Source organism: Ambystoma mexicanum, chromosome 3p (genome assembly GCF_040938575.1).
Source record: "Ambystoma mexicanum isolate Mex_15411 chromosome 3p, UKY_AmexF1_1, whole genome shotgun sequence".
NCBI lineage: Eukaryota > Metazoa > Chordata > Amphibia > Caudata > Ambystomatidae > Ambystoma > Ambystoma mexicanum.
Genome location: NC_090925.1, coordinates 18,433,829 through 18,459,782, shown reverse-complemented (window position 1 = coordinate 18,459,782; position 25,954 = coordinate 18,433,829). Strand labels below are relative to the sequence as shown.

The window sequence follows — 25,954 nt, the reverse complement described above, 5'->3', positions numbered from 1 at the left end:
TGACTCTTTAGGCGGTCAGAGAGAGATAGAGTGACTCTCTAGGTGGTCAGAGAGGGAGTGACTCTCTAGGCGATCAGAGAGAGAATGACTCTCAGGGCAGTCAGAGACACAGAGTGACTCTCTAGGCAGTCAGAGAGAGAATGACTCTCTGGGCAGTCAGAGAGAGAGTGACTCTCTGGGTGGTCAGAGAGAGAGTGACTCTCTAGGCGGTCAGAGAGAGAGTGACTCTCTGGGTGGTCACAGAGAGACAGAGAGTGACTCTAGGTGGTCAGAGAGAGAGAGTGACTCTCTAGGTGGTCAGAGAGAGTGACTCTCTAGGCGGTCAGAGAGAGATAGAGTGACTCTCTAGGTGGTCAGAGAGAGAGTGATTCTCTAGGCGATCAGAGAGAGAATGACTCTCGGGGCAGTCAGAGACAAGAGTGACTCTCTAGGCAGTCAGAGAGAGAATGACTCTCTGGGCGGTTAGAGAGAGAGTGACTATCTGGGCGGTAAGAGAGAGTGACTCTCTGGGCGGTCAGAGAGAGAGTGACTCTCTAGGCGGTCAGAGAGAGAATGACTCTGTAGGCAGTCAGAGAGAAAGTGACTCTCTGGGTGGTCACAGAGAGAGTGACTCTCTAGGCGGTCAGAGAGAGAGTGACTCTCTGGGTGGTCACAGAGAGACAGAGAGTGACTCTAGGCGGTCAGAGAGAGAGAGTGACTCTCTAGGTGGTCAGAGAGAGTGACTCTCTAGGCAGTCAGAGAGAGATAGAGTGACTCTCTAGGTGGTCAGAGAGAGAGTGAATCTCTAGGCGATCAGAGAGAGAATGACTCTCGGGGCAGTCAGAGACAGAGGGTGACTCTCTAGGCAGTCAGAGAGAGAATGACTCTCTGGGCGGTCAGAGAGAGAGTGACTCTCTGGGTGGTAAGAGAGAGTGACTCTCTGGGCGGTCAGAGAGAGAGTGACTCTCTAGGTAGTCAGAGAGAATGACTCTGTAGGCAGTCAGAGAGAGAGTGACTCTCTGGGTGGTCAGAGAAAGAGTGACTCTCTAGGCAGTCAGGGAGAGAGTGACTCTCTGGGTGGTCAGAGAGAGAGAGACTCTCTAGGCAGTCAGAAAGACAGACTCTCTAGGCAGTCAGAGAGAGAGTGACTCTCGGCGGTCAGAGAGAGAGTGACTCTCTGGGCAGTCAGAGAGAGAGAGTGACTCTCTAGGTGGTCAGAGAGAGAGTGACTCTTTGGGCGGTCAGAGAGAGAGAGAGTGACTCTCTAGGTGGTCAGAGAGAGAGTGACTCTCTAGGTGGTCACAGAGAGAGTGATTCTCTGGGCGGTCAGAGAGAGAGAGACTCTCTAGGCAGTTAGAGAGAGAGTGACTCTCTGGGCGGTCAGAGAGAGAGAGTGACCCTCTAGGTGGTCAGAGAGACAGTGACTCTCTGGGTGGTTACAGAGAGACAGAGAGTGACTCTAGGCAGTCAGAGAGAGAGTGACTCTCAAGGTGGTCAGAGAGAGAGAGACTCTCTAGGTGGTCAGAGAGAGTGACTCTCTAGGCGGTCAGAGAGAGAGGGAGTGACTCTCTAGGCGATCAGAGAGAGAATGACTCTAGGCAGCCAGGGAGAGAGTAACTCTCTGGGTGGTCAGAGAGAGAGAGAGACTCTCTAGGTGGTCAGAGAGAGAGTGACTCTCTGGGTGGTCACAGAGAGACAGAGAGTGACTCTAGGCAGTCAGAGAGAGAGAGACTCTCTGGGCAGTCAGAGAGAGAGAGAGAGACTATAGGTGGTCAGTAAGAGAGACTCTCTAGGCAGTCAGAGAGAGAGAGTGACTCTCTGGGCGGTCAGAGAGAGAGAGAGAGTGACTCTCTAGGCGGTCAGAGAGAGAGTGACTCTCTAGGCGGTCAGAGAGAGAGTGACTCTCTGGGTGGTCACAGAGAGACAGAGAGTGACTCTAGGTGGTCAGAGAGAGAGTGACTCTCTAGGTGGTCAGAGAGAGTGACTCTCTAGGCGGTCAGAGAGAGATAGAGTGACTCTCTAGGTGGTCAGAGAGTGAGTGACTCTCTAGGCAATCAGAGAGAGAATGACTCTCGGGGCAGTCAGAGACAGAGAGTGACTCTCTAGGCAGTCAGAGAGAGAATGACTCTCTGGGCAGTCAGAGAGAGAGTGACTCTCTGGGCGGTAAGAGAGGGTGACTCTCTGGGTGGTCAGAGAGAGAGTGACTCTCTAGGCAGTCAGAGAGAGAATGACTCTGTAGGCAGTCAGAGAGAGAGTGACTCTCTGGGTGGTCAGAGAGAAAGTGACTCTCTAGGCGGTCAGAGAGAGAGTGACTCTCTGGGTGGTCACAGAGAGACAGAGAGTGACTCTAGGCGGTCAGAGAGAGAGAGAGTGACTCTCTAGGTGGTCAGAGAGAGAGACTCTCTAGGCAGTCAGAGAGATAGAGTGACTCTCTAGGTGGTCAGAGAGAGAATGACTCTTGGGGCAGTCAGAGACAAGAGTGACTCTCTAGGCAGTCAGAGAGAGAATGACTCTCTGGGCTGTCAGAGAGAGAGTGACTCTCTGGGCGGTAAGAGAGAGTGGGCCTCATTACGACCCTGGCGGTAAGGGGTTTACGCCAGCGTTAGCTGCGCCGACCCCTTACCGCCAATTACGAGGTCCCCTAGCGCCATGGTGCTTTTAACACCTGCTTTTAGCAGGTGTTAAAATCCATGGCGCTAAGGGACCATGGAGTTAATTACGCCACCGTAATTTACGGTGGCGTAATTAACGCCTTCCCCACTCCCATTATGCCCTATGGGGCAAAAATGGGAATGGGGAAGGGTAAATGGGGATTGGGGACTTACCGCCCCGCCAAGGTCGGAATGGGGCGGTAAGTCCGCCAACCACCATGGCGTAAACGTAGTTTACGCCATGGTGGTAAAGTCACGGCCCAGGCGGTAACTTACCGCCTGGGTCGTAATGAGGCCCAGTGACTCTCTGGGCGGTCAGAGAGAGAGTGACTCTCTAGGCAGTCAGAGAGAGAATGACTCTGTAGACAGTCAGAGAGAAAGTGACCCTCTGGGTGGTCAGAGAAAGAGTGACTCTCTAGCCGGTCAGAGAGAGAGTGACTCTCTGGGTGGTCACAGAGAGACAGAGAGTGACTCTAGGCGGTCAGAGAGAGAGTGACTCTCTAGGTGGTCAGAGAGATTGACTCTCTAGGCGGTCAGAGAGATATAGAGTGACTCTCTAGGTGGTCAGAGAGAGAGTGACTCTCTAGGCGATCAGAGAGAGAATGACTCTCTGGGCGGTCAGGGAGAGAGTGACCCTCTGGGTGGTAAGAGAGAGAGTGACTCTCTAGGCAGTCAGAGAGAGAATGACTCTTTAGGGAGTCAGAGAGAGAGTGACTCTCTAGGTGGTCAGAGAGAGTGACTCTCTGGGTGGTCACAGAGAGACAGAGAGTGACTTTAGGCAGTCAGAGAGAGAGTGACTCTCTAGTTGGTCCGAGAGAGTGACTCTCTAGGCGGTTAGAGAGAGAGTGACTCTCTAGGTGGTCAGAGAGAGAATGACTCTTGAGCAGTCAGAGACAGAGAGTGACTCTCTGGGTGGTCAGAGAGAGAGAGACTCTCTAGGTGGTCAGAGAGAGAGAGACTCTCTAGGCAGTCAGAGAGAGAGTGACTCTCTGGGTGGTCAGAGAGATAGAGAGACTCTCTAGGCAGTCAGAAAGAGAGACTATCTATGCAGTCAGAGAGAGAGAGTGACTCTCTGGCCGGTCAGAGAGAGAGAGTGACTCTCTAGGTGGTCAGAAAGAGAGTGACTCTCTGGGTGGTCACAGAGAGACAGAGATTGACTCTAGGCAGTCAGAGAGAGAGTGACTCTCTAGGCGGTCAGAGAAAGAGAGAGAGAGAGACTCTCTAGGTGGTCAGAGAGAGTGCCCTCTAGGCGGTCAGAGAGAGAAAGAGTGACTCTCTGGGTGGTCACAGAGAAACAGAGAGTGACTCTAGGCGGTCAGAGAGAGAGTGGCTCTCTAGGTGGTCAGAGAGAGAGTGACTCTCTAGGCGATCAGAGAGAGAATGACTCTCGGGGCAGTCAGGGACAGAGAGTGACTCTCTAGGCAGTCAGAGAGAGAATGACTCTCTAGGCAGTCAGGGAGAGAGTGACTCTCTGGGCGGTCAGAGAGAGAGTGACTCTCTGGGCGGTCAGAGAGAGAGAGTGACTCTCTAGGTGGTCAGAGAGAGAGTGACGCTGGGCAGTCAGAGAGAGAGAGAGACTCTCTAGGTGGTCAGAGAGAGTGACTCTCTAGGCGGTCAGAGAGAGAGAGTGACTCTCTAGGTGGTCAGAGAGAGAGTGACCCTCTAGGCGGTCACAGAGAGAGTGATTCTCTGGGCGGTCATAGAGAGAGAGACTCTCTAGGCAGTTAGAGAGAGAGTGAGTCTCTGGGCAGTCAGAGAGAGAGAGAGACTCTCTAGGTGGTCAGACAGAGAGTGACTCTCTGGGTGGTCACAGAGAGACAGAGAGTGACTCTAGGCAGTCAGAGAGAGGGTGACTTTCTAGGCGGTCAGAGAGAGAGAGAGACTCTCTAGGTGGTCAGAGAGAGTGACTCTCTAGGCAGTCAGAGAGAGAGAGTGACTCTCTTGGGGATCAGAGGGAGAATGACTCTCAGGCAGTCAGGGACAGAGAGTGACTCTCCAGGTGGTCAGAGAGAATGACTCTAAAGGCAGTCAGGGAGAGAGTGACTCTCTGGGCGGTCAGAGAGAGAGAGTGACTCTCTAGGCGGTCAGAGAGAGAGTGACTCTCTGGGTGGTCACAGAGAGACAGAGAGTGACTCTAAGCAGTCAGAGAGAGAGAGACTCTGGGCGGTCAGAGAGAGAGAGAGAGACTCTAGGCGTTCAGTAAGAGAGACTCTCTAGGCAGTCAGAGAGAGAGAGTGACTCTCTGGGTGGTCAGAGAGAGAGAGAGTGACTCACTAGGCGGTCAGAGAGAGAGTGACTCTCTAGGTGGTTAGAGAGAGAGTGACTCTCTGGGTGGTCACAGAGAGACAGAGAGTGACTCTAGGCGGTCAGAGAGAGATAGAGTGACTATCTAGGTGGTCAGAGAGAGTGACTCTCTAGATGATCAGAGAGAGAATGTCTCTCTGGGCGGTCAGAGAGAGAGTGACTCTCTGGGCAGTAAGAGAGAGTGATTCTCTGGGCAATCAGAGAGAGAGTGACTCTCTAGGTGGTCAGAGAGAGTGACGCTCTAGGCGGTCAGAGAGAGAGTGAGTGACTCTCTAGGTGGTCAGAGAGAGAATGACTCTCAGGGCAGTCAGAGACAGAGAGTGACTCTCTAGGCAGTCAGAGAGAGAATGACTCTCTGGGCGGTCAGAGAGAGAGTGACTCTCTGGGCGGTAATAGAGAGTGACTCTCTGGGCGGTCAGAGAGAGAGTGACTCTCTGGGCGGTCAGAGAGAGAGAGAACGACTCAACAGTCTGTGAGAAAGCGACTCTCCCAGCAGTCCATGAGAAAGCGACTCAAAGTCCATGAGAAAACAACTCTCTCAGCAGTCTGAGAAAGTGATTCTACCGGCAGTCTGTGAGAAAGCGACTCTCTCAGCAGTCTGTGAGAAAGCAACTCTCTCAGCAGTCTGTGAGAAAGCGACTGCCTCAACGGTCATTGAGAGAACGACTTTCTTGACAGTCTGTGCGAGAGAAACACTTTCTGCAGATGGTGAGGGAGTAACTCTCAGTGAGGCTGTTACTTGACAGTCGGTGAGAGCGTGGCCCTCTTGACAGTTGTTGAGAGAGGAACTGTCTTGGCGGTCAGTTAGAGAGCGACCCTCTCATCGGTTGGTGAAAGAGTGACTCTCTTGGCTGCCAGGGAGTGTGACTTTTTGAGTGGTCCGTGAGAGAGTGACTCCCAGGCCATCATTGGTCGCTCTGAGGGAGTCAGGGTCGCCGGCATGGTCGGATATTGCTCTTGGAGATGAAAGTCCCATTTCCAAGGCTTCCTGTGATGCACTGGCGTCGGTCGGTGTGTGTGTGTGTGGTGGTGTGTGTGTGTGTCAGTGTGTGCGTGTGCGTGTGCGTGTGCGTGTGTGTGTGTGCGTGCGTGCGTGCGTGCGTGTGTGTGTAAGCTATGCACTGTGGCAGCGGGGTGGGCTGCAGGTGTAGCCAGTCTGTGCTGGCGTCGGGGATGTGCTTGAGTTTGTGTGATGCTCGTGGGCTCCGTGGCTGTGAATATGTGAGCGTGTGGAATGAGTTGCACTCCGGGTGTCTTGTGTGTCTGTTTGGGTGACAGCTTTCTGTGAGGGAGCGGGGAATAGGTGGGAAGGCGGGCACCGTGTCTGGCATAAAGACTGTAGTGCTGGAAGGCTCAGTTTGTCTCTGATGTTGCAGGACACATGGAGGAGCAACACAGCTTGAGGCGCCTTCAGAGTTATTCAAGTTCCTGCGCCTACCTCACTGCCCCGAGCCGGAAACACCATGCAGGCCTGTGGGCTGAAGGGTTCGCACGCTCCACTGTGCTCCACACACACATTTGCACTAGATGCAAGGGCCAAGGGAGCCACAGAGTCCTCGGCGGCATCCTGAGTATGGATAGAGTAGATGGGGGTAAGGTGGCCATTTAGTCCTCAGGAGCATCCTAAGTATGGATAGAGTAGAAGGGGGGTAAGGTGGCCACAGAGTCCTCAACAGTATCCTGGGTATGGATAGAGGAGATGGGGGGTAAGGTAGCCACAAAGACCTTGGTGGAATCCTGAGTATGGATAGAGTAGATGGGGGGGTAAGGTGGCCACAGAGTCCTTGGCAGAATCCTGAGTATAGATAGAGTAGATAATGGGTAAGGTGGCCACAGAGTCCTCGACTGCATCCTGAGTATGGATAGAGTAGATGGGGGTAAGGTAGCCACAGAATCCTCGGCGGCATCCCGGGTATGGATAGAGAAGATGGGCGGTAAGGTGGCCACACAGTCCTAGGCGGCATCATGAGTGTAGATAGAGTAGATGGGGGGTAAGGTGGCCACAGAGTCCTTGGTGGAATCCTGCGTATGGATAGAGTAGATGGGGGTAAGGTGGCCATAGGGTCATGGGCGGCATCCTGAGTATGGATAGAGTAGATGTGGGTAAGGTAGCCATAAAGTCCTCAGCAGCATTCCCGGGTATGGATAGCGTGGTTTTGGGGTAAGGTGGCCACACAGTCCTCGGCAGCATCCTGAGTATGGATAGAGTAGATGGGGGTGGGGGGTAAGGTGGCCACAGAGTCCTAAGTGGCATCCTGAGTATGGGTAGAGTAGATGGGGGGTAAGGTAGCCACAAAGACCTTGGTGGAATCCTGAGTATGGATAGAGTAGATGGGGGGGTAAGGTGGCCACAGAGTCCTTGGCAGAATCCTGAGTATAGATAGAGTAGATAATGGGTAAGGTGGCCACAGAGTCCTCGACTGCATCCTGAGTATGGATAGAGTAGATGGGGGTAAGGTAGCCACAGAATCCTCTGCGGCATCCCGGGTATGGATAGAGAAGATGGGCGGTAAGGTGGCCACACAGTCCTAGGCGGCATCATGAGTGTAGATAGAGTAGATGGGGGGTAAGGTGGCCACAGAGTCCTTGGTGGAATCCTGCGTATGGATAGAGTAGATGGGGGTAAGGTGGCCATAGGGTCATGGGCGGCATCCTGAGTATGGATAGAGTAGATGTGGGTAAGGTAGCCATAAAGTCCTCAGCAGCATTCCCGGGTATGGATAGCGTGGTTTTGGGGTAAGGTGGCCACACAGTCCTCGGCAGCATCCTGAGTATGGATAGAGTAGATGGGGGTGGGGGGTAAGGTGGCCACAGAGTCCTAAGTGGCATCCTGAGTATGGGTAGAGTAGATGGGGGGTAAGGTAGCCACAAAGACCTTGGTGGAATCCTGAGTATGGATAGAGTAGATGGGGGGGTAAGGTGGCCACAGAGTCCTTGGCAGAATCCTGAGTATAGATAGAGTAGATAATGGGTAACGTGGCCACAGAGTCCTCGACTGCATCCTGAGTATGGATAGAGTAGATGGGGGTAAGGTAGCCACAGAATCCTTGGCGGCATCCCGGGTATGGATAGAGAAGATGGGCGGTAAGGTGGCCACACAGTCCTAGGCGGCATCATGAGTGTAGATAGAGTAGATGGGGGGTAAGGTGGCCACAGAGTCCTTGGTGGAATCCTGCGTATGGATAGAGTAGATGGGGGTAAGGTGGCCATAGGGTCATGGGCGGCATCCTGAGTATGGATAGAGTAGATGTGGGTAAGGTAGCCATAAAGTCCTCAGCAGCATTCCCGGGTATGGATAGCGTGGTTTTGGGGTAAGGTGGCCACACAGTCCTCGGCAGCATCCTGAGTATGGATAGAGTAGATGGGGGTGGGGGGTAAGGTGGCCACAGAGTCCTAAGTGGCATCCTGAGTATGGGTAGAGTAGATGGGGGGTAAGGTAGCCACAAAGACCTTGGTGGAATCCTGAGTATGGATAGAGTAGATGGGGGGGTAAGGTGGCCACAGAGTCCTTGGCAGAATCATGAGTATAGATAGAGTAGATAATGGGTAAGGTGGCCACAGAGTCCTCGACTGCATCCTGAGTATGGATAGAGTAGATGGGGGTAAGGTAGCCACAGAATCCTCGGCGGCATCCCGGGTATGGATAGAGAAGATGGGCGGTAAGGTGGCCACACAGTCCTAGGCGGCATCCTGAGTATGTATAGAGTAGATGGTGGTTGGGGGGTAAGGTGGCCACAGAGTCCTCGGCGGCATCCTAAGTCTGGATAGAGTAGATGGGGGGTAAGGTGGCCACAGAGTACTCAGCGGCATCCTGAGTATGGATAGAGTAGATGGGGGTAAGGTGGCCACAGAGTCCCCGGCCATATCCTGAGTATGGAAAGAGTAGATGTGGGGTAAGGTGGCCACAGAGTACTCAGCGGCATCCCGAGTATAGATAGAGTAGATGGGCGGTAAGGTGGCCACAGATTATTCGGCAGCAACCTGAGTATGGATAGTGTTGATGGGGGTAAGGTGGCCACAAAGTGCTCGGCGGAATCCTGAATATGGATAGAGTAGATGGGGGTTAAGGTGGCCACAGAGTCCTCGGCAGCGTCCTGAGTGTGGATAGAGTAGAAGGGGGTAAGGTGGCCATAGAGTCCTCGGCAGAATCCTGAGTATGGATAGAGTAGATGAGGGGGTATGGTGGCCACAGAGTCCTCGGTGGAATCCTGAGTATGGATAGAGTAGATGGTAGCGTAATGTGGCCACAGAGTCCTTGGCGGCATCCCGAGTATGGATAGAGTAGATGGGGGGAAGGTGGCCACAGAGTCCTCGGCAGCATCCTGAGTACGGATAGAGTAGATGGGGTGGGGGGGGGTAAAGTGTACACAGAGTCCTCGGCGGCATCCTGAGTATGGATAGAGTAGAAGGGGGTAAGGTGGCCACAGAGTCCTCGGCAGCGTCCTGAGTGTGGATAGAGTAGAAGGGGGTAAGGTGGCCATAGAGTCCTCGGCAGAATCCTGAGTATGGATAGAGTAGATAGGGGGGGTAAGGTGGCCACAGAGTCCTCGGCGGCATCCTGAGTATGGATAGAGTAGATAGTGGGGGTAAGGTGGCCACAGAGTCCTCGGGGGCATCCTGAGTATGGATAGAGTAGATAGGGGGGGTAAGGTGGCCACAGAGTCCTCGGCGGCATCCTGAGTATGGATAGAGTAGATAGGGGGGGTAAGGTGGCCACAGAGTCCTCGGCAGCATCCTGAGTATGGATAGAGTAGATGGGGGGGGGTAAGGTGGCCACAGAGTCCTCGGCAGCATCCTGAGTATGGATAGAGTAGATGAGGGGGTAAGGTGGCCACAGAGTCCTCGGCAGCATCCTGAGTATGGATAGAGTAGATGAGGGGGTATGGTGGCCACAGAGTCCTCGGCAGCGTCCTGAGTATGGATAGAGTAGAAGGGGGGTTGGTGGAGCTCCATCCCTGTGTTTTTCATGAAGAGCTTTGAGCTGGGGTGGGAGTCACTGCTCTCATGCCAATCCACGGCATAGCATTCCTAAGTGGAATCCCCGGTGGCTATTTCAGATGGATGACCCTTCCATCTTTGGCCTCTCCTCAGAGGGCTGAGATCTAGGACTAGGTGGAGCACAGACTACCCGCCATCTTTTGACAAATCCCAAGGGGGCTTCTGTTGTGGCAAGGCCCCTTTAAGAGGAAAGCAGAGCCAGCCTTCGGACAGGGCGGGCCGGGCGACAGCCCGGGGTGCCATACCACCCAGGACACCATTTGCCCACTGCCCCACCAGCTCGGGGAGTCTTTCAAGGGGTCCCCCGAGCTGGCGTAGCGGGAGAAGGCGCGGCCTGTGCCCTTTTGTTAATAAATACGCTGAGAGCTGTCGGGCATTAAATGCGCCTCTGACGCGGGAGCGAGGCGGTTTTTATTGGAATAGGGCGCCCATGCATTAGTATGGAGGCCCTATTCCAGTGATTAACTCCCTGCTCAGGCGCTGGAGCGGGGAGTTAGAAAAAAAATCTGGTGATCCTGCCCCCCACGCCCCTCTCTCTGTCCCGCCCCTCCATCGCCGGAGGAAAGGGCTGGAGACCCCGGGAGGACGGTGGGAGGAAGGAGGAAGGGGAGGGGACAGGGAAGGAGATGTGGCTCTGTGTTAATTATTCTCAGCCTACAAGAGGCAGAACAGCTTCCCAGTGGAGAGGCGACGAGTGGGCCGCTGGGGGCTAGCATGGAGGCCTCTGCCTCCATGCACCATGGCTCCCTGGGGCAGAGACTTGGAAGGGCCGCTCACCTGTCCCCTGCTCGGTCATAGTGGCTTCCACAGTCAGACTCATCTGCAGGCCGGGGCGATACATCTGGAACTTGAGCAGGTCCACGGTCATATTCAGGACCCCGTCCGGTCCCAGCTGGGGAATGAGACACAACAGGGTTACGCCCCCTACTGGATGCCCCATTTAATAAACCCCCTCTCCCCAACCCCCCAGAGCTCTTGCTAAAGACAAACATACCCTTTCCTTCAGAAGCAGAGACATCGATCCCAAAATTAGGACATTTCAAAGATCACTGACTTTATTTTTGTTTAACATGCATTCAGCCCAAAGCTTTGCTCATCCAAAGGTCTCTGGCCGGGGGTGAAGTGGCATTGATTTGAAAGCTCTGTGTTATTGGGGCGCACACCTGCGCGTGATGAACGCAGTGATTACTAGTCACTGACGCTACAAGACTGCATTGCTGGCGTCCTCCTGGGGGGCACTGAGGGGGTTGCTTTAAATGACCTATGAGCCTGGTTGAGGAAATAGAGAGTCCCCCTCTGTTTTTTTAAAAAGTACATTTACCCCAACTTAGTGTTTCCTAAAATAAAACATCAACAATGACCTTTGTAATCACCATTGACGAGTGAAGGGGGGGTCCATGAGAACCCGTGGTGTCCAACTAGCCCCCAAACTCCAGCTGTGCCATCACCTGGTTCACTGCTAGATCCGCATGGGAACAACAATAATGGGGAGAGTTGCTGTGGGTTGCTGGAGTCGAGCTCAATGTTGAGATCATGTGTTCTGGTTTCAGGAAGGGAGCTGCTGTGTGATACTGGAGTAGAGCTCAGTGGTGAGATCATGTGTTCTGGTTTCAGGAAGGGAGCTGCTGTGTGATACTGGAGTAGAGCTCAATTGTGAGATCCTGTGTTCTGGTTTCAGGAAGGGAATTGCTGTGTGATACTGGAGTAGAGCTCAGTGGTGAGATCATGGGTTCTGGTTTCAGGAAGGGAACTGCTGTGTGATACTGGAGTAGAGCTCAATGGTGAGATCATATATTCTGGTTTCAGGAAGGAAGCTGCTGTGTGATACTGGAGTAGAGCTCAGTGGTGAGATCATGTGTTCTGGTTTCAGGAAGGGAGCTGTTGTGTGATACTGGAGTAGAGCTCAGTGGTGAGATCATATATTCTAATTTCAGGAGGGAGCTGTTGTGTGATACTGGAGTTGAGCTCAGTGGTGAGATCATGTGTTCTGGTTTCAGGAAGGGAGCTGCTGTGTGATACTGGAGTAGAGCTCAGTGGTGAGATCATGTGTTCTGGTTTCAGGAAGGGAGCTGCTGTGTGATACTGGAGTAGAGCTCAGTGGTGAGATCATATTTTCTGGTTTCAGGAGGGAGCTGTTGTGTGATACTGGAGTAGAGCTCAGTGGTGAGATCATATATTCTGGTTTCAGGATGGAGCTGCTGTGTGATACTGGAGTAGAGGTCAGTGGTGAGATCATGTGTCCTGGTTTCAGGAAGGGAGCTGCTGTGTAATACTGGAGTAGATCTCCTTGGTGAGATCATGTGTTCTGGCTTCATAGAGGCATCTGCTGTGTGCTACTGGAGTAGAGCTCAGTGGTGAGATCATGTGTTCTGGTTTCAGGAAGGGGGCTGCTGTGTGATACTGGAGTAGAGCTCAGTGGTGATATCATGTGTTCTGGTTTCAGGAAGGGAGCTGCTGTGTGATACTGGAGTAGAGGTCAGTGGTGAGATCATGTGTTCTGGTTTCAGGAAGGGAGCTGCTGTGTGATACTGGAGTAGAGCTCAGTGGTGAGATCATGGGTTCTGGTTTCAGGAAGGGAACTGCTGTGTGATACTGGAGTAGAGCTCAATGGTGAGATCATATATTCTGGTTTCAGGAAGGAAGCTGCTGTGTGATGCTGGAGTAGAGCTCAAGTGAGATCATATATTCTGGTTTCCGGAAGGGAACTGCTTTGTGATACTGGAGTAGAGCTCAATGGTGACATCGTATATTCTGGTTTCAGGAAGGGGATTGCTGTGTGATACTGGAGTTTAGCTCAATGGTGCAATCATGTGTTCTGGTATCAGGAAGGGAGCTGCTCTGTGATACTAGAGTAGAGCCCAAGTGAGATCATATATTCTGGTTTCATCGAGGGAGCTGCAGTGTGATACTGGAGTAAAGCTCAGGTAAGAGCATATATTCTGGTTTCAGGAACAGTACTACTGTGTGATACTGGAGTAGAGGTCAATGATAAGATCATATATTCTGGTTTCAGGAAGGGAACTGCTGTGTGATACTGGAGTAGAGCTCAATGGTGAGATCATATATTCTGGTTCCAGGAAGGGAACTGCTGTGTGATGCTGGAGTAGAGCTCAAGCGAGATCGTATATTGTGTTTTCAGGAAGGGAACTGCTGTGTGATACTGGGGTAGAGCTCAATGGTGAGATCATATATTCTGGCTTCAGGAAGGGAACTGCTTTGTGATACTGGAGTAGAGCTCAATGGTGACATCGTAAATTCTGGTTTCATGGAGGGAGCTGTGTGTGATACTGTAGTAGAGCTCAGTGGTGAGATCATGTGTTCTGGTTTCAGGAAGGGAGCTGCTGTGTGATACTGGAGTCCAGCTCAATGGTGACATTGTGTGTTCTGGTTTCAGAAGGGAGCTGCTGTGTGATACTGGAGTAGAGCTCAGTGGTGAGATCATGTGTTCTGGTTTCAGGAAGGCAGCTGCTATGTGATACTGGAGTAGAGCTCAGTGGTGAGATCATGTGTTCTGGTTTCAGGAAGGGAGCTGCTGTGTGATGCTGGAGTAGAGCTCAATGGTGAGATCATGTGTTCTGGTTTCAGGAAGGGAACTGCTGTGTGATACTGGAGAAGAGCTCAGTGGTGAGATCATGGCTTCTGGTTTCAGGAAGGGGACTGCTGTGTGATACTGGAGTAGAGCTCAATGGTGAGATCACATATTCTGATTTCAGGAAGGGAGCTGCTGTGTGATACTGCTGTAGAGCTCAATGGTGAGTGTTAGGCAGAAACCTGTGCAGTTCCCTCTGGGACCACTGCAAAAGATTTAAGACTACAGGTGTTTGGCAGTAAACCCACTTGGTAGCAGTCTGTACCACCCAGATTTACCTGGTAGCTGTGGCTGAGCAGTCAGACTTCCCTCAAGAAGAGTTAGGCAGTATATAGAGCATACATAATAGATACAGAGGCACAGTAGTACAAGCAAACACTGACCAGAGCTAGGTGTAAAAGTCTACAATTATTTATTTAAAAGACACACTCATAAATTACACTAGCACAGATAAGGTAAGTAAGTCAAAACACAGTCACTATTACTTATATGTACATCCCTTTGTTGGACAAGTCTAAGTTAACACCACTTATTTCCAGACAGAGGTGAGCGCTTAACGTTAGATGGCACTCCAACAAGTTAGTTAAAAAGGGAGGGAAAAGGCAGAAGTAATGAAAACAGCAAGGCAAAACACTTTTCAGAAATTCACAGTAAGTTTAGAAAAGCAGTCTATTGAGCAGCAAGGAAGTTCGGTTGCTAGGCCCACTTTAGGGAGAGCCAGGCGAAAATGTGTCCAAGATCACACAATGTCACAAGTCTTTACAGGTGAGTAGAAAAGGTTTTTACTACGTTTAGAAAAGTTTAGTTAGGGTGTCCCAGGCTTACCCAGGTTCGAGAGCCGAGGGCTAAATCTACCTCGTACAATCGGTGGCAAGGGAAGCCGGGCGGAACACGGTACCTTTAAAAATGGAAAGGATCCTTCAGCGGTGGCAGTTGTTCCTGGTAGTGGGTGCAAGTCACGGCGTCGTCCAGAGAAAGAGAAGATCTCGACGTGGAGGAAAGCTGAAGGTCGTTGCACTACCAGGGAAGAAACCAGCCGTGGAGTTTTCCGGTTAAAAGGATGTTACCCCTCTTTCGCGGTTGAGGTAAAAAGTGGTATCCCGCTTGCCGGGGTGCTTGGCACAGGCAAGGCGGCCACGAGATGCTTCAGGGAGGCACAAAGAAGGCAGAAACTGGTTGTCCCCACCAGTCAAGGGAAGAAGACTCTCCAGGCGGGAGATCTCCTCTGTCGTTGGGAAAAGTGGTGAGACGGTTCCGCAGGGTTCCACCGGTGGTGTCGTCTTGGCAGGTCGGCTCGGCTTCTCCCTCTTTGACTTCTTAGGTCCTGTGGCGACTTCTGAAGAACCAGTCCCAAAAACCCTGTTTTTATGCAGCAAACCCCCATTCATACAGTCTAGCTGTCACTCAAACATGCTAAGTGGTGAGCGGGGTGGCTCACCACTTGGGCCAATCACACCAGAGTGCGACATGAGTTGGCAAGGCAACTCAGTCCAGGGTGCCTAAACCCCCTCCCACACCCCCTGTGGTACCCAGACAGAATAGCACCACTTTGGAGGGCTTCTGTGCAGAAGCCCGCCAAAAGTGGGACAAAGGCTCGACTCGGGTTCAGGGTTACTGAAGTGAACCTAGATGCCATTTTGGCGGCGAGTTCTGGCAAAAAATCCCAACCGGTGAATTTGTATTAAATAAATAAACCAGCGGTATCTTTAACATTGCACCAAAAAGTGGTGCATTAAAATCAATGGGAAATCCCATTGGGAAATATTCCGGTGGAATATTTCCGTGGTATCCACTGCCACCAGCCAGAACTCGGCGAGGGGGGACGGGACAGTACCCCCTCGACAACAGACCCAGGGGCAATCTAATTGCCCCTACCAGTACTTCCACAGTATGATGGTTTGTAATGGTTAAGTTCCTAAATTAAGACTAGTAAAGTCAATGGTGACCCTACAGACCCAGGGAGACAGTAGTCAGCCCCAGGGTGTGGAGTCTATGTTTGGGGATCTCTATGAAACCCCTGTGTTACTGCACTGAGGGTGCTGTGTAACACACATTCAAAAACCAATGATAGCCTACGGAGAAAAAATACCCCATAGCCCATAAGCACATAGCAAGTCACAGAAATACTCTCAAGTCATGTCCAAGAGTGAGGGTAAAAAGAGTCTCACTCTTGGCAGGAGAAAAAAATAAACCCCAAAAATCCAGCAAAGCTGCTGGGGGACTCACTAGGTTAGGAAATACAGCCTAAACAGAGAATTCTCCCTAACAGTGAGATCATGTGTTCTGGTTTCAGGAAGGAAGCTGCTGTGTGATGCTGGAGTAGAGCTCAAGTGAGATCATATATTCTGGTTTCAGGAAGGGAACTGCTTTGTAATACTGGAGTAGAGCTCAATGGTGACATCGTATATTCTCGTTTCAGGAAGGGAGCTGCTCTGTGATACTGGAGTAGAGCCCGAGTGAGATCAATATTCTAGTTTCATCGAGGGAGCTGCAGTGTGATACTGGAGTAGAACTCAGGTAAGATCATATATTCTGGTTTCAGGAACAGTACTACTGTGTGATACTGGAGTAGAGCTCAATGGTAAGATCATATATTCTGGTTTCAGGAAGGGAACTGCTGTGTGATACTGGAGTAGAGGTCAATGATGAGATCATATATTCTGGTTTCAGGAAGGGAACTGCCGTGTGATGCTGGAGTAGAGCTCAAGCAAGATCATATATTCTGGTTTCAGGAACAGTACTACTGTGTGATACTGGAGTAGAGCTCAATGGTGAGATCATATATTCGGGTTTCAGGAAGGGAACTGCTTTGTGATACTGGAGTAGAGCTCAATGCTGACATTGTATATTCTGGTTTCAGGAAGGGAGCTGCTGTGTGATACTGGAGTAGAACCCAAGTGGGATCATATATTCTGTTTTCATCGAGGGAGCTGCTGAGTGATACTGGAGTAGAGCTCAAGTAAGATCATATATTCTGGTTTCAGGAAGCGTATTGCTGTGTGATACTGGATTAGAGCTCAATGGTGAGATCATGTATTCTTTTTTCAGGAAGGGAACTGCTGTGTGATTTTGGAGTAGAGCTCAATGGTGAGATCATATATTCTGGTTTCAGGAAGAAAACTGCTGTGTGATGCTGGTGATACTGGAGTAGAGCTCAATGATGAGATCATATATTCTGATTTCATGGAGAGAGCTGCTGTGTGATTATGGAGTCGAGCTCAATGATAAGATCATGTGTTCTGGTTTCAGGGAGGGAGTTGCTGTGTGATACTGGAGTAGAGCCCAAGTGAGATCATATATGCTGGTTTCATGGAGGGAGCTGCTGTGTGATACTGGAGTAGAGCTCAATGGTGAGTTCATATATTCTGGTTTCAGGTAGGGAACTGCTGTGTGATACTGTAGTACAACTCAATGGTGAGATCACATATTCTGATTTCATGGAGGGAACTGCTGTGTGATACTGGAGTAGATCCCAATGGTGAGATCATATATTCTGGTTTCAGGAAGGGAGCTGCTGTGTGCTAGTGGAGTAGATTCCAAGTGAGATCTTATATTCGGGTTTCATGGAGGGAGCTGCTGTGTGATAATGGAGTAGAGCTCAATGGTGAGATCATATATTCTGGATTCAGGAAGGGAACTGCTGTGTGATACTGGAGTAGAGCTCAATGGTGAGATCATATATTCTGGTTTCAGGAAGGGAACTGCTGTGTGATACTGGAGTATAGCTCAATGGTGAGATCATAAACTCTGGTTTCAGGAAGGGAACTGCTGTGTGATGCTGGAGTAGAGCTCAATGGTGAGATCATATATTCTGATTTCATGAAGGGAACTGCTGTGTGATACTGGAGTAGAGCTCAATGGTGAGCTCATATATTCTGATTTCATTGAGGGAGCTACTGTGTGATAATGGAGTAGAGCTCAATGGTGAGATCCTATATTCTGATTTCATGGAGGGAGCTGCTGTGTGATACTGGAGTAGAGGTCAATGGTGAGATAATGTGTTCTGGTTTCAGGAAGGGATCGGTTGTGTGATACTGGAGTAGAGTTCAATGGTGAGGTCATATATTCTGGTTTCAGGAAGGGATCTGCTGTGTGATACTGGAGTAGAGCTCAATGGTGAGATCATATATTCTGGTTTCAGGAAGGGAACTGCCGTGTGATTGTGGAGTAGAGCTCAAGTGAGATCATATATTCTGGTTTCAGGAAGGGAGCTGCTGTGTGATACTGGAGTAGAGCTCAATGGCGAGATCATATATTCTGGTTTCAGGAAGGGAACTGCCGTGTGATTGTGGAGTAGAGCTCAAGTGAGATCATATATTCTGGTTTCAGGAAGGGAGCTGCTGTGTGATACTGGAGTAGAGCTCAATGGTGAGATCATATATTCTGATTGCATGGAGGGAGCTGCTGTGTGATACAGGAGTAGAGCTCAATGGTGAGATCATGTGTTCTTGTTTCAGGAGGAAGCTGCTGTGTGATACTGAAGTAGAGCTCAATAGTGAGATCATATATTCTGATTTAATGGAGGGAGCTGCTGTGTGGTATTGGAGTCTGGCTCAATGGTGAGATCATGTGTTTGGGTTTCAGGAGGGAGCTGCTGTGTGATAATGGAGTAGAGCTCAATGGTGAGGTCATATATTCTGGTTTCAGGAAGGGAGATGCTGCGTGATACTGGAGTAGAGCTCAATGGTGGGATTGTGTGTTCTGATTTGATGGAGGGAGGTGCTGTGTGATACTGGAGTATAACTCAATAGTGAGATCATGTGTTCTGATTTCATGGAGGGAGCTGCTGTGTGATACTGGAGTAGAGCTCAATGGTGTGAGCATGTGTTCTGATTTCATGGAGAGAGCTGCTGTGTTATACTGGAGTAGAGCTCAATGGTGAGATCTTGTGTTCTGATTTCATCGAGGGAGCTGCTATGTGATACTGGAGTAGAGCTCAATGGTGGAATCATGTTTTTGGGGTTCAGGAAGGGAGCTGCTGTGTGATACTGGAGTAGAGCTCAATGGTGGAATCATGTTTTTGGGGTTCAGGAAGGGAGCTGCTGTGTGATACTGGAGTAGGGTTCAATGGTGAAATCAGGTTTTGGGGTTTCAGGAAGGGAGCTGATGTGTGATACTGGAGTAGAGTTCAATAGTGGAATCATATTTTTGGATTTCAGGAAGGGAGCTGCTGTGTGATACTGGAGTAGAGTTCAGTGGTGTTATCATGTTTTTGGGTTTGAGGAAGGGAGCTGCTGTGTGACACTGTAGTAGAGCTCAGCGGTGAGAGCATGAGTTCTGGCTTCAGGAGTGAGCTGCTGTGTGATACCGGAGCAGAGCTCAATGGTGAGATCATATATTCTGGTTTCAGGAAGGGAACTGCTTTGTAATACTGGAGTAGAGCTCAATGGTGACATCGTATATTCTCGTTTCAGGAAGGGAGCTGCTCTGTGATACTGGAGTAGAGCCCGAGTGAGATCAATATTCTAGTTTCATCGAGGGAGCTGCAGTGTGATACTGGAGTAGAACTCAGGTAAGATCATATATTCTGGTTTCAGGAACAGTACTACTGTGTGATACTGGAGTAGAGCTCAATGGTAAGATCATATATTCTGGTTTCAGGAAGGGAACTGCTGTGTGATACTGGAGTAGAGGTCAATGATGAGATCATATATTCTGGTTTCAGGAAGGGAACTGCCGTGTGATGCTGGAGTAGAGCTCAAGCAAGATCATATATTCTGGTTTCAGGAACAGTACTACTGTGTGATACTGGAGTAGAGCTCAATGGTGAGATCATATATTCGGGTTTCAGGAAGGGAACTGCTTTGTGATACTGGAGTAGAGCTCAATGCTGACATTGTATATTCTGGTTTCAGGAAGGGAGCTGCTGTGTGATACTGGAGTAGAACCCAAGTGGGATCATATATTCTGTTTTCATCGAGGGAGCTGCTGAGTGATACTGGAGTAGAGCTCAAGTAAGATCATATATTCTGGTTTCAGGAAGCGTATTGCTGTGTGATACTGGATTAGAGCTCAATGGTGAGATCATGTATTCTGGTTTCAGGAAGGGAACTGCTGTGTGATTTTGGAGTAGAGCTCAATGGTGAGATCATATATTCTGGTTTCAGGAAGAAAACTGCTGTGTGATGCTGGTGATACTGGAGTAGAGCTCAATGATGAGATCATATATTCTGATTTCATGGAGGGAGCTGCTGTGTGATTATGGAGTCGAGCTCAATGATAAGATCATGTGTTCTGGTTTCAGGAAGGGAGTTGCTGTGTGATACTGGAGTAGAGCCCAAGTGAGATCATATATGCTGGTTTCATGGAGGGAGCTGCTGTGTGATACTGGAGTAGAGCTCAATTGTGAGTTCATATATTCTGGTTTCAGGTAGGGAACTGCTGTGTGATACTGTAGTACAACTCAATGGTGAGATCACATATTCTGATTTCATGGAGGGAACTGCTGTGTGATACTGGAGTAGATCCCAATGGTGAGATCATATATTCTGGTTTCAGGAAGGGAGCTGCTGTGTGCTAGTGGAGTAGATTCCAAGTGAGATCTTATATTCGGGTTTCATGGAGGGAGCTGCTGTGTGATAATGGAGTAGAGCTCAATGGTGAGATCATATATTCTGGATTCAGGAAGGGAACTGCTGTGTGATACTGGAGTAGAGCTCAATGGTGAGATCATATATTCTGGTTTCAGGAAGGGAACTGCTGTGTGATACTGGAGTATAGCTCAATGGTGAGATCATATACTCTGGTTTCAGGAAGGGAACTGCTGTGTGATGCTGGAGTAGAGCTCAATGGTGAGATCATATATTCTGATTTCATGAAGGGAACTGCTGTGTGATACTGGAGTAGAGCTCAATGGTGAGCTCATATATTCTGATTTCATGGAGGGAGCTACTGTGTGATAATGGAGTAGAGCTCAATGGTGAGATCCTATATTCTGATTTCATGGAGGGAGCTGCTGTGTGATACTGGAGTAGAGCTCAATGGTGAGATCATGTGTTCTGGTTTCAGGAGGGAGCTGTTTTGTGATACTGGAGTAGAGGTCAATGGTGAGATAATGTGTTCTGGTTTCAGGAAGGGATCTGTTGTGTGATACTGGAGTAGAGTTCAATGGTGAGGTCATATATTCTGGTTTCAGGAAGGGATCTGCTGTGTGATACTGGAGTAGAGCTCAATGGTGAGATCATATATTCTGGTTTCAGGAAGGGAACTGCCGTGTGATTGTGGAGTAGAGCTCAAGTGAGATCATATATTCTGGTTTCAGGAAGGGAGCTGCTGTGTGATACTGGAGTAAAGCTCAATGGTGAGATCATATATTCTGATTGCATGGAGGGAGCTGCTGTGTGATACAGGAGTAGAGCTCAATGGTGAGATCATGTGTTCTTGTTTCAGGAGGAAGCTGCTGTGTGATACTGAAGTAGAGCTCAATAGTGAGATCATATATTCTGATTTAATGGAGGGAGCTGCTGTGTGGTATTGGAGTCTGGCTCAATGGTGAGATCATGTGTTTGGGTTTCAGGAGGGAGCTGCTGTGTGATAATGGAGTAGAGCTCAATGGTGAGGTCATATATTCTGGTTTCAGGAAGGGAGATGCTGCGTGATACTGGAGTAGAGCTCAATGGTGGGATTGTGTGTTCTGATTTGATGGAGGGAGGTGCTGTGTGATACTGGAGTATAACTCAATAGTGAGATCATGTGTTCTGATTTCATGGAGGGAGCTGCTGTGTGATACTGGAGTAGAGCTCAATGGTGTGAGCATGTGTTCTGATTTCATGGAGAGAGCTGCTGTGTTATACTGGAGTAGAGCTCAATGGTGAGATCTTGTGTTCTGATTTCATCGAGGGAGCTGCTATGTGATACTGGAGTAAAGCTCAGTGGTGAGATCATACATTCTGGCTTCAGGAGGGAGCTGCTGTGTGATACTGGAGTAGAGCTCAATGGTGGAATCATGTTTTTGGGGTTCAGGAAGGGAGCTGCTGTGTGATACTGGAGTAGGGTTCAATGGTGAAATCAGGTTTTGGGGTTTCAGGAAGGGAGCTGATGTGTGATACTGGAGTAGAGTTCAATAGTGGAATCATATTTTTGGATTTCAGGAAGGGAGCTGCTGTGTGATACTGGAGTAGAGTTCAGTGGTGTTATCATGTTTTTGGGTTTGAGGAAGGGAGCTGCTGTGTGACACTGTAGTAGAGCTCAGCGGTGAGAGCATGAGTTCTGGCTTCAGGAGTGAGCTGCTGTGTGATACCGGAGCAGAGCTCAATGGTGAGATCATATATTCTGGTTTAAGGAAGAGAACTGCCGTGTGATGCTGGAGTAGAGCTCAAGTGAGATCATATATGGTGGTTTCAGGAAGGGAACTGCTGTGTGATACTGGAGTAGAGCTCAATGGTGAGATCATACATTCTGGTTTCAGGAAGGGGACTGCTGTGTGATACTCGAGTAGAGCTCAATGGTGAGATCATATATTCTGATATCATGGAGGGAGCTGCTGTGTGATTATGGAGTCGAGCTCAATGATAAGATCATGTTTTCTGGTTTCAGGAAGGGAGTTGCTGTGTGATACTGGAGTAGATCCCAAGTGAGATCATATATTCTGGTTTCATGGAGGGAGCTGCTGTGTGATACTGGAGTTTAGCTCAATGGTGAGTTCATATATTCTGGTTTCAGGAAGGGAACTGCTGTGTGATATTGGAGTAGAACTCAGTGGTGAGATCATATAATCTGATTTCATGGAGGGAACTGCTGTGTGATACTGGAGTAGAGCCCAATGGTGAGATCATATATTCTGGTTTCAGGAAGGGAACTGCTGTGTGCTAGTGGAGTAGATTCAAAGTGAGATCTTATATTCGGGTTTCATGGAGGGAGCTGCTGTGTGATAATGGAGTAGAGCTCAATGGTGAGATCATGTGTTCTGGTTTCAGGAAGGGATCTGCTGTGTGATAGTGGAGTAGGTCCCAAGTTTGATCATATGTTCTGGTTTCATAGAGGGAGCTGCTGTGTGATACTGGAGTAGAGCTCAATTGTGAGATCATGTGTTCTGGTTTCAGGAAGGGAATTGCTGTGTGATACTGGAGTAGAGCTCAGTGGTGAGATCATGGGTTCTGGTTTCAGGAAGGGAATTGCTGTGTGATACTGGAGTAGAGCTCAATGGTGAGATCATATATTCTGGTTTCAGGAAGGAAGCTGCTGTGTGATGCTGGAGTAGTGCTCAAGTGAGATCATATATTCTGGTTTCAGGAAGGGAACTGCTTTGTGATACTGGAGTAGAGCTCAATGGTGACATTGAATATTCTGGTTTCAGGAAGGGGACTGCTGTGTGATACTGGAGTTGAGCTCAATAGTGAGATCATGTGTTCTGGTTTCAGGAAGGGAGCTGCTCTGTGATACTAGAGTAGAGCCCAAGTGAGATCATATATTCTGGTTTCATCGAGGGAGCTGCAGTGTGATACTGGAGTAGAGCTCAGGTAAGATCATATATTCTCGTTTCAGGAACAGTACTACTGTGTGATACTGGAGTAGAGCTCAATGGTAAGATCATATATTCTAGTTTCAGGAAGGGAACTGCTGTGTGATACTGGAGTAGAGCTCAATGGTGAGATCATATATTCTGGTTTCAGGAAGGGAACTGCTGTGTGATGCTGGAGTAGAGCTCAAGCGAGATCGTATATTGTGGTTTCAGGAAGGGAACTGCCGTGTGATACTGGAGTAGAGCTCAATGGTGAGATCATATATTCAGACTTCAGGAAGGGAACTGCTTTGTGATACTGGAGTAGAGCTCAATGGTGACATCGTATATTCTGGTTTCATGGAGGGAGCTGTTTGTGATACTGTAGTAGAGCTCAGTGGTGAGATCATGTGTTCTGGTTTCAGGAAGGGAGCTGCTGTGTGATACCGGAGTCAAGCTCAATGGTGACATTGTGTGTTCTGGTTTCAGAAGGGAGCTGCTGTGTGATACTGGAGTAGAGCTCAGTGGTGAGATCATGTGTTCTGGTTTCAGTAAGGGAGCTGCTGTGTGATGCTGGAGTAGAGCTCAATGGTGAGATCATGTGTTCTGGTTTCAGGAAGGGAACTGCTGTGTGATACTGGAGAAGAGCTCAGTGGTGAGATCATGGGTTCTGGTTTCAGGAAGGGAACTGCTGTGTGATACTGGAGTAGAGCTCAATGGTGAGATCATATATTCTGATTTCAGGAAGGGAGCTGCTGTGTTATACTGCTGTAGAGCTCAATGGTGAGATCATGTGTTCTGGTTTCAGGAAGGAAGCTGCTGTGTGATGCTGGAGTAGAGCTCAAGTGAGATCATATATTCTGGCTTCAGGAAGGGAACTGCTTTGTGATACTGTAGTAGAGCTCAATGGTGACATCGTATATTCTGGTTTCAGGAAGGGAACTGCTGTGTGATACTGGAGTCAAGCTCAATGGTGAGATCATGTGTTCTGGTTTCAGGAAGGGAGCTGCTCTGTGATACTGGAGTAGAGCCCAAGTGAGATCATATATTCTGGTTTCATCGAGGAAGCTGCAGTGTGATACTGGAGTAGAGCTCAGGTAAGATCATATATTCTGGTTTCAGGAACAGTACTACTGTGTGATACTGGAGTAGAGCTCAATGGTAAGATCATATATTCTGGTTTCAGGAAGGGAACTGCTGTGTGATACTGGAGTAGAGGTCAATGGTGAGATCATATATTCTGGTTTCAGGAAGGGAACTGCTGTGTGATGCTGGAGTAGAGCTCAAGTGAGATCATATATTCTGGTTTCAGGAACAGTACTACTGTGTGATACTGGAGTAGAGCTCAATGGTGAGATCATATATTCTGGTTTCAGGAAGGGAACTGCTTTGTGATACTGGTTAGAATTCAATGGTGGAATCATGTTTTTGGGTTTCAGGAAGGGAGCTGCTGTGTGATACTGGAGTAGAGTTCAATGGTGGAATCATGTTTTTTGGGTTTCAGGAAGGGAGCTGCTGTGTGATACTGGAGTAGAGTTCAATGGTGGAATCAGGTTTTGGGGTTTCAGGAAGGGAGCTGCTGGGTGATACTGGAGTAGAGCTCAATTGTGGAATCATATTTTTGGGTTTAAGGAAGGGAGCTGCTGTGTGATACTGGAGTAGAGTTCAGTGTTGGAATCATGTTTTTGAGTTTGAGGAAGGGAGATGCTGTGTGATACTGGAGTAGAGTTCAGTGGTGGAATCATGTTTTTGAGTTTCAGGAACGGAGCTGCTGTGTGACACTGGCGTGGAGATCAGTGGTGAGAGTATGAGTTCTGCCTTCAGGAGTGAGCTGCTGTTTGATACCGGAGCAGCGCTCAATGGTGAGATCATATATTCTGGTTTCAGGAAGGGAACTGCTGTGTGATACTGGAGCAGAGCTCAATGGTGAGATCATATATTCTGGTTTCAGGAAGGGAACTGCTGTGTGATGCTGGAGTAGAGCTCAAGTGAGATCATATATTCTGGTTTCAGGAACAGTACTACTGTGTGATACTGGAGTAGAGCTCAATGGTGAGATCATATATTCTGGTTTCAGGAAGGGAACTGCTTTGTGATACTGGTTAGAATTCAATGGTGGAATCATGTTTTTGGGTTTCAGGAAGGGAGCTGCTGTGTGATACTGGAGTAGAGTTCAATGGAGGAATCATGTTTTTTGGGTTTCAGGAAGGGAGCTGCTGTGTGATACTGGAGTAGAGTTCAATGGTGGAATCAGGTTTTGGGGTTTCAGGAAGGGAGCTGCTGGGTGATACTGGAGTAGAGCTCAATTGTGGAATCATATTTTTGGGTTTCAGGAAGGGAGCTGCTGTGTGATACTGGAGTAGAGTTCAGTGTTGGAATCATGTTTTTGAGTTTGAGGAAGGGAGATGCTGTGTGATACTGGAGTAGAGTTCAGTGGTGGAATCATGTTTTTGAGTTTCAGGAGTGAGCTGCTGTTTGATACCGGAGCAGCGCTCAATGGTGAGATCATATATTCTGGTTTCAGGAAGGGAACTGCTGTGTGATACTGGAGCAGAGCTCAATGGTGAGATCATATATTCTGGTTTCAGGAAGGGAACTGCTGTGTGATGCTGGAGTAGAGCTCAATGGTGAGATCATATATTCTGGTTTCATGAAGGGAACTGCTGTGTGATACTGGAGTAGAGCTCAATGGTGAGATCATATATTCTGGTTTCAGGAAGGGAACTGCTGTGTGATACTGGAGTAGAGATCAATGGTGAGATCATATATTCTGGTTTCAGGAAGGGAACTGCTGTGTGATGCTGGAATAGAGCTCAATGGTGAGATCATATATTCTGGTTTCATGAAGGGAACTTCTGTGTGATACTGGAGTAGAGCTCAATGGTGAGATCATATATTCTGATTTCATGGAGGGAGCTGCTGTGCGATACTGGAGTAGAGCTCAATGGTGAGATCCTATATTCTGATTTCATGGAGGGAGCTGCTGTGTGATAC

General features: G+C 49.1%; 1 protein-coding gene across 3 annotated transcripts in view; it reads right to left on the bottom strand.

The window, feature by feature from the left end:
• LOC138580080 (alpha-2-macroglobulin-like) overlaps positions 1 to 25,954 on the bottom strand; it is a 551,370-nt gene that overhangs the window by 316,476 nt on the left and 208,940 nt on the right. For all 3 annotated transcript variants that reach the window (XM_069650342.1, XM_069650343.1, XM_069650344.1), the window contains exon 9: positions 10,710 to 10,824. In XM_069650342.1, the coding sequence (XP_069506443.1) occupies positions 10,710 to 10,824 (115 nt within the window). The remainder of the gene's footprint in view (positions 1 to 10,709; positions 10,825 to 25,954) is intronic.